At 43.0% G+C, this 12,115-nt stretch overlaps 1 protein-coding gene across 1 annotated transcript in view; it reads left to right on the forward strand.

Annotated features, from left to right (window-relative positions):
* LOC126456090 (uncharacterized) overlaps positions 1–12,115 on the forward strand; it is an 891,834-nt gene that overhangs the window by 867,803 nt on the left and 11,916 nt on the right. Inside the window, exon 10 of the mRNA XM_050091846.1 lies at positions 2,059–2,100. Within this exon, the coding sequence (XP_049947803.1) occupies positions 2,059–2,100 (42 nt within the window). The remainder of the gene's footprint in view (positions 1–2,058; positions 2,101–12,115) is intronic.

Below are 12,115 nucleotides of genomic sequence, written 5' to 3' on the forward strand. Positions count from 1 at the left end.
CACTGTAGTTAAGACTACCCTTAACCCGTAGATTCCCCCCCCCCCTCCCCCCCCCTCCCGCTGCCTCTATCTCTATCCGCATTTAGCTCAAAAATGTTCAAATGTGTGTGAAATCTGATGGGACTTAACTGCTAAGGTCATCAGTCCCTAAGCTTACACACTACTAAACCGAAATTATCCTAAGGACAAACACACACACACACACCCGTGCCCAAGGGACGACTCGAGTCCGCAGCTCGTGGTCGTGCGGTAGCGTTCTCGCTTGCCGCGCCCGGGTTCCCGGGTTCGATTCACAGCGGGGTCAGGGATTTTCTCTGCCTCGTGATGACTGGGTGTTGTGTGATATCCTTAGGTTAGTTAGGTTTAAGTAGTTCTAAGTTATAGGGGACTGCTGACCATAGATGTTAAGTCCCATAGTGCTCAGAGCCATTTGAACCATTCTGGAGGACTCGAACCTCCGCCGGGACCAGCCGTACAGTCCATGACTGCAGCGCCTTAGACCGCTCTGCTAATCCCGCGCGGCCATTTAGCTCGATGAAAGAATAAGAAATCCTAGGAGCATGCATTTTAAACCCTGTGATTTTGAATTCAGTCTTGGGATTGAGGAATACCACACTTGAAGTTAGAAGAATTGTTCGTTCATTACTTATTTAATTAACCTGATGGGGGTAAGAACATTCAGGCCATCTCTAACATCGGATGACGATTCCACACATACATTACTTTTTTCTTGTATATCATAGTTATCTAAAAAATAAAAGCATTTTAGTATGGCAGATAGTAATAACAAAGTATTAGGACCGAGTGGTTAGCGCACTGGACTCGCATCCGGGAGGACGACGGTTCGAACCCGCGTCTGGCCATCCTGATTTAGGTTGCCGTGATTTCCCTAAATCGCTTCACGCAAATGCCGGGATGGTACCATTGAAAGGGCACGGTAGACTTCCTTCTCTAATTCTATGGGACCTATGACCTCTCTGTTTGGTCCCCTCCCCCAAATCAACCCAAGTATTAGGATAACTAAAATTGATTTGAACGTATGTAGAGAGGATGTGAATATATACTACTGACGAGCAACTAATAGAGTTAATGCTAGCAGTACCACTGCTGCTAATTCTACTGCTGAAGCTATAATAGTAGTCCCAATAATAATAACAATAGTGGTATTGGAATATACAATAATAATATGTTTATGTGTGTACGAAGGCTATTTCTGAGATAGCGAGCTCTGAGGGAAAGAAATTTAGCAGATTGAGTAAGATTTGGTTTGGACAGATGGATGTAATGAGATGTTGAGTGCGTTCGGGGACAAAAGTAGTCGTTGTTGTTGGTTCAGCAGATATGCCATTAACGCTATTTTGAAGCTGTAGATGTTACTTAGTTTTCTGACATAATGAGGGAGGTCATTCCAGAGTGTACTTCCCGCTGCTGGAAAGGGTGTTCAGGAAGCGGTTGGGACGTGGAGTGGGACAGAAAGGGTTTTGTTCTTTGGAAACGAGTATTTCTGCTATGTTGTTCAGACGAGACCGTTAACGTCGAGGAGAGATATCAGGGACAGTGTACGTTGATAAGACGATAGAGAAGAGAGAGTGTACTGAAATCTCGCCGCTTGTCTGCTGTGTAAGACAGTGAAATATGATGAAAAAGTTGGACGTCACAGATATATCGAACGCAGGCGTTCATCACCAGTTTCAGGGGCCGTGAACGTTCCTGATAAAGAACATACAGAATAACATCGCTGTAATCAATAGTTAGAAGTATAAGCGTTTGTGTAAGCTATTGCATATTACTGCCATTGTTTCTTTTGCGATTTATTATTAAACTAAAGGACGTATCTTTCGACAAAAAGCAAGTAGACCTATACACTTCACTTTGGGGTATAATGCTAAAAACGATACTTCCGAATGGATAACACGACAGAACATTTCTGCAAACTCATCTACACTCATTTAACATACTCTAATGATATTTCTTACAGTAAACACGTTCTCGTAGTAAAGATAAAGTTTCTGTAAATGTTGTCTAATAATTGCCTGTGTCTCTCTCGCACGCTGCCAGAAGCTTAAAAGGAGGCAGCGCAGGCGCAGCAGTGGCTGTTCGGTAAGTACCGACCGCTCCGGGAACATACTAGAGCTACGTCCACACTATGTTTTTGGAATACTTGTGTTTCAGATTTGCTGTGTTTTACGTGTTTTACTGGATCTGCAACATTATTTCCAGCACCTCTTTGTAGAAGTATGCATTTCAAATACGAGGCCTGTTCAGAAAGTAAGCTCCGATTGATTGCCAAATTGAAACCACAGTGAACATCAGAAATGTTTAATTGTAACAATTAGCTACACCTTTCAGCTACTTCTCTACGTATCGCCGTTCTGACTTAGACTTTTGTCATAGCGTTGTACCAACTTTTCAATGCCGGCCGAAGTGGCCGTGCGGTTAAAGGCGCTGCAGTCTGGAACCGCAAGACCGCTACGGTCGCAGGTTCGAATCCTGCCTCGGGCCTGGATGTTTGTGCTGTTCTTAGGTTAGTTAGGTTTAACTAGTTCTAAGTTCTAGGGGACTAATGACCTCAGCAGTTGAGTCCCATAGTGCTCAGAGCCATTTTTGAACTTTTCAATAGCCTCATCATAGAAGGCAGCCGCCAGTGCTTTCCGCCAATTCTCCACGCTGGCCTACACCTCGTTGTCTGTGTCAAAATGTTGTCTTCAAAGACAGCGGTTCATGTGACCAGAGATGAAACTCAGGGGGAGACAATTGCGGACTGTATTGTGGGTAATCTCACATTTCCATTTGAAAACGATGCAGGAGCATCTTCATTGCCCCTGCAGAATGCGGCTGAGAATTGTCTTGAAGAAGAAACAGCACGACAGTTATGTAATGTTAGCTGCATAGCTTCAGGCGAAATTTCTCACCAGGCCCTCGTACTTGGCGGCAGACACTATTTTCTAGACATCTTTACACGCTCACTGCGAGCTCAGAAATGAGAAGAGCGACGTGATGCTAACTGGGGTTATACTAGAGACACTACCCAACACATCTGTGCAAAGCTTTATCGGATTTTCATAGTCGTTTCCATTTCGCGACCGATCGGAGCTTACTTTCTGAACGCCCCTCGTATTTCTTTCTGTTATTGTGAGGCATAAATGGCGAAATGATCTTTATTGTGGATTTGTTTGGTGTATTTTTTTCTTTTTTTTAATGGAGAGAACCTACCATGTATCCGAGATCGCTAACGCAAGCTTATGTGGTGACACTCGACTAGTAGACACCTAAGTGGAATCCTGATGGTGAAAGTGATGACAGCATCATCATCATTTGGCCAATAAGGGAGGGAGAAGCGGTAGCACCATATTTCTAATCATCAGATGGTGTGCGAGCTCTCAACAGTCTTACGCAGTGACGTCAGATGACACTGTTCACATTAGTCCTGCCTTTAAATGGAAAAGTTAGCCTTGGTAATCCCCTGGATCCTATTATAAGAATAAGCTATCTAACGGCACTGGATTTTACCTTTTCCGTTCTCTTGCTGTTATAATAAAACGGATAGTACACTATGTGGACATTCATTTGCAAAGACCAACACAACTATTTTTAGAATATAACATAAAAGCTGCCAAAATTGAGTTATCAAAAAAGAAGCCTTGCACTAGGTGAGTAACACGCATTCATTATTACTAAAAAGCTAAACTTCTTCCGTACACACCTTGAAGGCCCAACGGTACCGACCGGCCGCTCTGTCATCCTGAGCCCATAGGGGTCACTGGATGCTGATATGGAGGGGCACGTGGTCAGCACACCGCTCTCCCGGCCGTGTGTCAATTTCCGAGACCGGAGTCTCTACTTCTCAATCAGGTAGCTCCCCACTTTGCCTCACAAGGGCTGAGTGCACCCCGCTTACCAACAGCGCTCGGCAGACCGGATGATAACCCATCCAAATTCGTTATTGCTGCAGACTTTTAAAATTAGGTAAAGACGTTTATTAAATTTAGGCGTCATTCTGAGAATGGAAAACTCAACAGACTGGATTTAAAGAAGGTGCTACTGATACAAACAGGATATCTATGTAAGAAGATTTTATGGTGCTTACCACAATAACTTGAGGACAGTAATTTATGGGGGAGTACATTCCATAACTGTGTCAAAGTGATGTACCTGACGAATGCAGATGCTAGCCAAGCCGTAACATTCATTGTCGTGTTTGACGACGAAAGACAGGTATGCAGTACCTTCAATAGATAGCGACTGTGTGGTCGGAACAGTGTTGCGTGTAGTTCTGAGTGCATTACGTAGGAGCTCAGTGGGTTCGACCGTCAGCGAATAGTTATTGCTCGTATGGTGGGTGCGTTCTTAACCTAGGTAGCCCAAGTGTTTGGTGTTTCAAGAGGCACCGTATCGAAGATTTATACTCCGTACAGGGAAAGCGGGGAAACATTATCCGCTGAGTCACAACGCGGATGAACGTATGTGTTTAGTGAACGTGACGGACGGTCATTGAAGAGGAAAAATCAGAAGACGACAGCTGCAAAAGTCACTGAGGAACTCAACTCGCACTCGCGAGCCCTGCCAGCACCAAAGAACACGAAGGGAGCTCCATAAGCAGGGGATTTCAGGGCGAGCTGGAATTACAAAACCAGTTGTCAGCGTTGTAAATGCCTGAAACAGGAAAACGTGGTGCCGTAGCCATTAAACCTGGACTATGGCCCAACGGAATAAAGTAATTTGGCGTGAAGAGTCTTGTGTTCTCGGAGTTATTTCAACTCTTGATGACGATAGCGAGGACAGCTTTCGAAAGCTCGAGTGTTTTATTCGAAACACGCGTATTGTAAACCGAGAAGATTTTTTTGACGGATGAGTCTTGTTTCACACTGTTTCTCGCTTCTGGCCGACCTTGTGACCCAAGAGTAAAACATGGCGGGGTTTCGTTGTCGATTTGGGCAACCATATCACGGTATTGGAAGGACCTCATGATTGCCTGGAAAGTCGCATTACTGGCAAGGATTATGTGACCGTCCCATGGTATAACGTGTGTTCCGCAGTTATGATGCCATGTTGCATGATGATGGGGCACTGTTCACAAAGCTCGCATATTCCAGGTCTGGTTTGCAGGCACGAGGACGTCTCCCTTGGCCACAAGTCATCTTAATATTGTTTATCCTTTGTTATCTCCTTTGGAGAGATGGGTCCCTCCATCGTCCCTACCTGAACTTGTCACTATTTAACAGGAAAAATGGCGCAAGAACCCATAGAAGACCCTGCAGGACCTCTATTTATCTATTCTAGGAGGACTGGAAGCTGTTTTGAATGCCAACGGTTTTCAGACACCGTACAACGAATCGTAATGTGCTGTGTTTTAGATGTTTCCATATTTTTCCCACCCGATGTTTCGTCAGAGAACAGGTCATTGCGGTGTGATTATACCTGCACTTGGTGTCGGACGTTCTACAATAACTAATGACTCGAAGAAATTAAAATTTTTGTGAGTAGCACATTATTTCTGTAAGCGAATTGGAATTGACAGGAGGTTTTAAGTAACTTGGCTGTAAAGAAATATCGCTGGATTGGGTAATGTGACACTCTTAATTAGCTGTAGTTAGCGGTTTCGTCTGAGGATTGTTTTGGTGAGACAGGAGAGTGTCGGCACATATGCTAGGCTGGATGTAAAAATTATTTCCACGCTTGCATTCTTGACAACATTATGGCGAGATCAATTTCATCCCTCTCAATAGATTCAGAGTTGATGATAGTTTCTGTAAAGAATCACCCAGGAAATTTCTGAGTATACATGCAGGGTGGTGAGAAGTAGTCTGACAAGACTGTAAGGGTGTTACAGGGGAGGATGTGCTGAGAACTAATTGTTTAGAAAAAATGCGGTACGTTGCGCCATTTGCGAATTATTTGACATTGAAGTTAACCAGTCAGGTCGTCGTGCTACTAAATTCCAGTAGCTGACAGAGGAGTTGTCACCAAGCATGTTCGTCAATCCAGCGTGTTCCTCAAGCGTGTTCCTCAATCCAACGAAACTTACGTAACTCCAAATTTATCACTTCCAAAAAAAATTCCCATCTTAACCGGTTATGAGCATTTGAACTAGTGGTTACTTACGGATCCACAGATGTGTGTGCATATCTGCATTCTAGCGTGTGCAAGTGCTTGAATTTGCGACCTGATTGGCTAACTTCAACGTTAAATAACTCGGAAGTTGCTGTACGCATCGAATTTTTTTCTTAGCAGTTATTTCTCAACACAACACCCCCCCCCCCCCCCCCAACTGCAACACGCGCGCAAGCTTTTCAGACTGTTTCTGATTGAATTCCACTGAGACTTTGATGATTGTATTTATTGCATCACATATGAGATCACGTCTTCTTTACTGGTGGTAAGATTGCATCAAATTTAGAGATCAGAAATGTATTGCTCATATGAAATGTAGTGTTAAAATTTCTTTAAAAAATTAAATAGAATAAGTTGGAAATTAGTGAGCACAAAACGGATACAAGAGGAAAGAAAACTGTAGAAAATTTTCACCAAAAACAGGAGCAGATTCATGGGTCAGGAGGAGAGACAGCAAGGAACAGGCAACCTGTCACAGAAAGGAGAAATGGAAGGGTATAATTGTAGAGGGAGATAGATATTAATGTAAATATACGTGTAGATTATTATATGTAGGAGAAGGTGAATGGGAATGCAAAGTTAAATACAGTACAGCAGGGGAGGGCGGAACCACACTGCTTCAAGACCGAGCTGTGGCTGAATACTGGGAACAGTTCTTAGCAGTCTTCACTTTTTTGATACTAGTAACTCTAAATAAAAATACGGTTGTTGGTTGTAGTTTGTGTAGCTTTGTTTAGCCAGTACCTTGAACTCGAGTAAACGAAGGAGCGCTTCTGTGACTGGAGTGCAAAAACTGAAGTTAACAACAGGTTAATTTTGTACATTAACATTCATGTCTCACATATCTTTCTATTTTAAGGCTGTGGCTGCTTTATCCGGTTTCGTAATACTATTTTAAGTTTCAGTACTAGACTTTCTCATGGCTGTTAAAGTTAAAAGTGTTTTGTTTGGAGATCGTCGTTATTATTCTGCTACAATTTTTTCGAAAATCTTTTAGAATGCAACATTACATGATACGTGTGACCTGTTCCTATCTTATACATGGGCAGTAAGCTACTTTCGACTCTCCAAATATTAAAAAATATGCTTCCGTTTTCAGCGGATAAGTATGGTGAGTACTTTGACACGCCCTTGAGACAGAACGATGTTTACTTCCTGCTTTCAATGTTTACCCATTTAGTTTAAAGAATTTTACTTTTAATTACTGCTGTTAACAGCAGGCGCACATCAACGTGTTGTTATTAGAAGCGATAGAGATGTCGCATTCAGTTCATGAAAATATCGTTGATTGTAAAAAAAAAAAAAAAAAAAAAATGGTTCAAATGGCTCTGAGCACTATGGGACTTAACTTCTAAGGTCATCAGTCCCCTAGAACTTAGAACCACTTAAACCTAACTAACCTAAGGACAACACACACATCCATGCCCGAGGCAGGATTCGAACCTGCGGCCGTAGCGGCCACGCGGCTCCAGACTGTAGCGCCTTTAACCGCTTGGCCACACCGGCCGGCCGTTGATTGTATTTAGGCACTCGAGTGCCTCGGCAACTGTTCTGAACTTAATAGTAGGACATAATAAGCTGTTTCACTCATGCAGTAGAACAAAATAATGAAATTCTTTTCGGTGTAGCTTTGAACCACAGACAGAAATTAAGGTATAGCCTCTAACTGTAGTCATTAATGAGAGAGCCTCTTAACACTCGGTCCTGCAGCTCCATTACGGTTAACGATAGGAATAATTACGAAACGCATATGCGGCTCATATTTAGCCTCCACAAGATGAAATGAATGGAAAGGTAATATTTGTGATACGTATAATTATTATGATTACTTCTTTTGAAATGAAAATATCAACGAGACGTGTTTTTCAGATACAATGCCCTCATTAAACTCAGGAGCAAATGGATACAAGATTACGTATCTAATTAAAAAAAAGAAAAGTTCTGTCTCTTTCTCTCTCTCTTACGCACGCGCACGCACGCTCGCACTCACGCGCGCACACACACACACACACACACACACACACACACACACATACACACATACACACACACACACACACACACACACACACACACACAGTGTCTCTCTCTCTCTCTTTAACACCTAACACAAACACGCGCAAATTTTGTCACAGAAGATGAATGTCTCATAACTAGATAAGATTTTATGTTTATGAATATCAGAAAATACCCATAAAACAAGGGGAATAACTTTTTCAGAGGAAACTCTAATTCCGTAAAAACTAATATAAAATAGATTGACACGTTAGTGAAGGCGTCATATGAAAGATGTCTAGGAAAAGCGGTATAAGACTTCTGGTGCATTTCTTCTTTTTATCGGCCAAATAGGGATTAAACTTTTGTGAGGGACCATTAATTCAGCATATTATTTTTTTTCTGTTCACTCTCGTACGATCTAAGAAGTAATTTGTCCGCCTAGGATGACTGAAAGTACAAAGCAGCAGGGAAGAGTACTGCGTAAGCGCCAAGAAATGTCACGTCAGAGAAACAAACCACACTCTTGAAATGTTTTCGTTTCAGCAGTGTTGGGGATAACAAAAAAACAAAATCAACTGACAGAAACCAAATCTGCACACTGTATGACGAATAAGGTTTCGTTGCACTGGTGTTTATTATATGCCTCACAGGTGAGATGTACCTCATTAATTACAGGCAAAGGAGTAATTACGAAGCAAAGTAAGCGCTACAGTTACCTTGGCTACACTAAATAGCCTGCTGTTTACTTCCTACTTTTATATTTCTTTTACACGATCACTTAGTTTTTGTTTTGCAGGATAGTAGTATTCTACATCTGTAGCAATAGCTGCCTGTTTAATACCAACAACCTACCTGTCAAACAGAAGGTAGTCTTATTGCTAAGCCGGCAGAAGTGGCCGCGCGGTTCTGGCGCTGCAGTCTGGAACCGCGAGACCGCTACGGTAGCAGGTTCGAATCCTGCCTCGGGCATGGATGTGTGTGATGTCCTTAGGTTAGTTAGGTTTAATTAGTTCTAAGTTCTAGGGGACTAATGACCTCAGCAGTTGAGTCCCATAGTGCTCAGAGCCATTTGAACCATTTTTTTCTTATTGCTACATCTACATCTACATCTACATTGATACTCCGCAAGCCACCCAACGGTGTGTGGCGGAGGGCACTTTACGTGCCACTGTCATTACCTCCCGTTCCTGTTCCAGTCGCGTATGGTTCGCGGGAAGAACGACTGTCTGAAAGCCTCCGTGCGCGCTCTAATCTCTCTAATTTTACATTCGTGATCTCCTCGGGAGGTATAAGTAGGGGGAAGCAATATATTCGATACCTCATCCAGAAACGCACCCTCTCGAAACCTGGCGAGCAAGCTACACCGCGATGCAGAGCGCCTCTCTTGCAGAGTCTGCCACTTGAGTTTATTAAACATCTCCGTAACGCTATCACGGTTGCCAAATAACCCTGTGACGAAACGCGCCGCTCTTCTTTGGATCTTCTCTATCTCCTCCGTCAGACCGATCTGGTACGTATCCCACACTGATGAGCAATACTCAAGTATAGGTCGAACGAGTGTTTTGTAAGCCACCTCCTTTGTTGATGGACTACATTTTCTAAGCACTCTCCCAATGAATCTCAACCTGGTACCCGCCTTACCAAGAATTAATTTTATATGATCATTCCACTTCAAATCGTTCCGCACGCATACTCCCAGATATTTTACAGAAGTAACTGCTACCAGTGTTTGTTCCGCTATCATATAATCATACAATAAAGGATCCTTCTTTCTATGTATTCGCAATACATTACATTTGTCTATGTTAAGGGTCAGTTGCCACTCCATGCGTCAAGTGCCTATCCGCTGCAGATCTTCCTGCATTTCGCTACAATTTTCTAATGCTGCAACTTCTCTGTATACTACAGCATCATCCGCGAAAAGCCGCATGGAACTTCCGACACTATCTACTAAGTCATTTATATATATTGTGAAAAGCAATGGTCCCATAACACTCCCCTGTGGCACGCCAGAGGTTACTTTAACATCTGTAGACGTCTCTCCATTGATGACAACATGCTGCGTTCTGTCTGCTAAAAACTCTTCAATCCAGCCACACAGCTGGTCTGATATTCCGTAGGCTCTTACTTTGTTTATCAGGCGACAGTGCGGAACTGTATCGAACGCCTTCCGGAAGTCTAGAAAAATAGCATCTACCTGGGAGCCTGTATCTAATATTTTCTGGGTCTCATGAACAAATAAGGCGAGTTGGATCTCACACGATCGCTGTTTCCGGAATCCATGTTGATTCCTACATAGTAGATTCTGGGTTTCCAGAAATGACACGATACGCGAGCAAAAAACATGTTCTAAAATTCTACAAGAGATCGACGTAAGAGATATAGGTCTATAGTTTTGCGCATCTGCTCGACGACCCTTCTTGAAGACTGGGACTATCTGTGCTCTTTTCCAATCATTTGGAACCCTCCGTTTCTCTAGAGACTTGCGGTACACGGCTGTTAGAAGGGGGGCAAGTTCTTTCGCGTACTCTGTGTAGAATCGAATTGGTATCCCGTCAGGTCCAGTGGATTTTCCTCTATTGAGTGATTCCAGTTGCTTTTCTATTCCTTGGACACTTATTTCGATGTCAGCCATTTTTTCGTTTGTGCGAGGATTTAAACTGCAGTGCGGTCTTCCTCTGTGAAACAGCTTTGGAAAAAGGTGTTTAGTATTTCAGCTTTACGCGTGTCATCCTCTGTTTCAATGCCATCATCATCCCGTAGTGTCTGGATATGCTGTTTCGAGCCACTTACTGATTTAACGTAAGACCAGAACTTCCTAGGATTTTCTGTCAAGTCGGTACATAGAATTTCACTTTCGAATTCAATGAACGCTTCACGCATAGCCCTCCTTACGCTAACTTTGACATCGTTTAGCTTCTGTTTGTCTCAGAGATTTTGGCTGCGTTTAAACTTGGAGTGGAGCTCTCTTTGCTTTCGCAGTAGTTTCCTAACTTTGTTGTTGTACCACGGTGGGTTTTTCCCGTCCCTCACAGTTTTACTCGGCACGTACCTGTCTAAAACGCATTTTACGATTGCCTTGAACTTTTTCCATAAACACTCAACATTGTCAGTGTCGGAACAGAAATTTTCGTTTTGATCTGTTAGGTAGTCTGAAATCTGCCTTCTATTACTCCTGCTAAACAGATAAACCTTCCTCTCTTTTTTTATATTCCTATTAACTTCCATATTCAGGGATGCTGCAATGGCCTTATGATCACTGATTCCCTGTTCTGTACATACAGAGTCGAAAAGTTCGGGTCTGTTTGTTATCAGTAGGTCCAAGATGTTATCTCCACGAGTCGGTTCTCTGTTTAATTGCTCGAGGTAATTTTCGGATAGTGCACTCAGTATAATGTCACTCGATGCTCTGTCCCTACCACCCGTCCTAAACATCTGAGTGTCCCAGTCTATATCTGGTAAATTGAAATCTCCACCTAAGACTATAACATGCTGAGAAAATTTATGTGAAATGTATTCCAAATTTTCTCTCAGTTGTTCTGCCACTAATGCTGCTGAGTCGGGAGGTCGGTAAAAGGAGGCAATTATTAACCTAGTTCGGTTGTTTAGTGTAACCTCCACCCATAATAATTCACAGGAACTATCCACTTCTACTTCACTACAGGATAAACTACTACTAACAGCGACGAACACTCCACCACCGGTTGCATGCAATCTATCCTTTCTAAACACCGTCTGTACCTTTGTAAAAATTTCGGCAGAATTTATCTCTGGCTTCAGCCAGCTTTCTGTACCTATAACGATTTCAGCTTCGGTGCTTTCTATCAGCGCTTGAAGTTCCGGTACTTTACTAACGCAGCTTCGACAGTTGACAATTACAATACCGATTGCTGCTTGGTCCCCGCATGTCCTGACTTTGCCCCGCACCCGTTGAGGCTGTTGCCCTTTCTGTACTTGCCCAAGGCCATCTAACCTAAAAAACCGCCCAGCCCACGCCACACAACCC

Source organism: Schistocerca serialis, chromosome 2 (genome assembly GCF_023864345.2).
Source record: "Schistocerca serialis cubense isolate TAMUIC-IGC-003099 chromosome 2, iqSchSeri2.2, whole genome shotgun sequence".
Taxonomy (NCBI): domain Eukaryota; kingdom Metazoa; phylum Arthropoda; class Insecta; order Orthoptera; family Acrididae; genus Schistocerca; species Schistocerca serialis.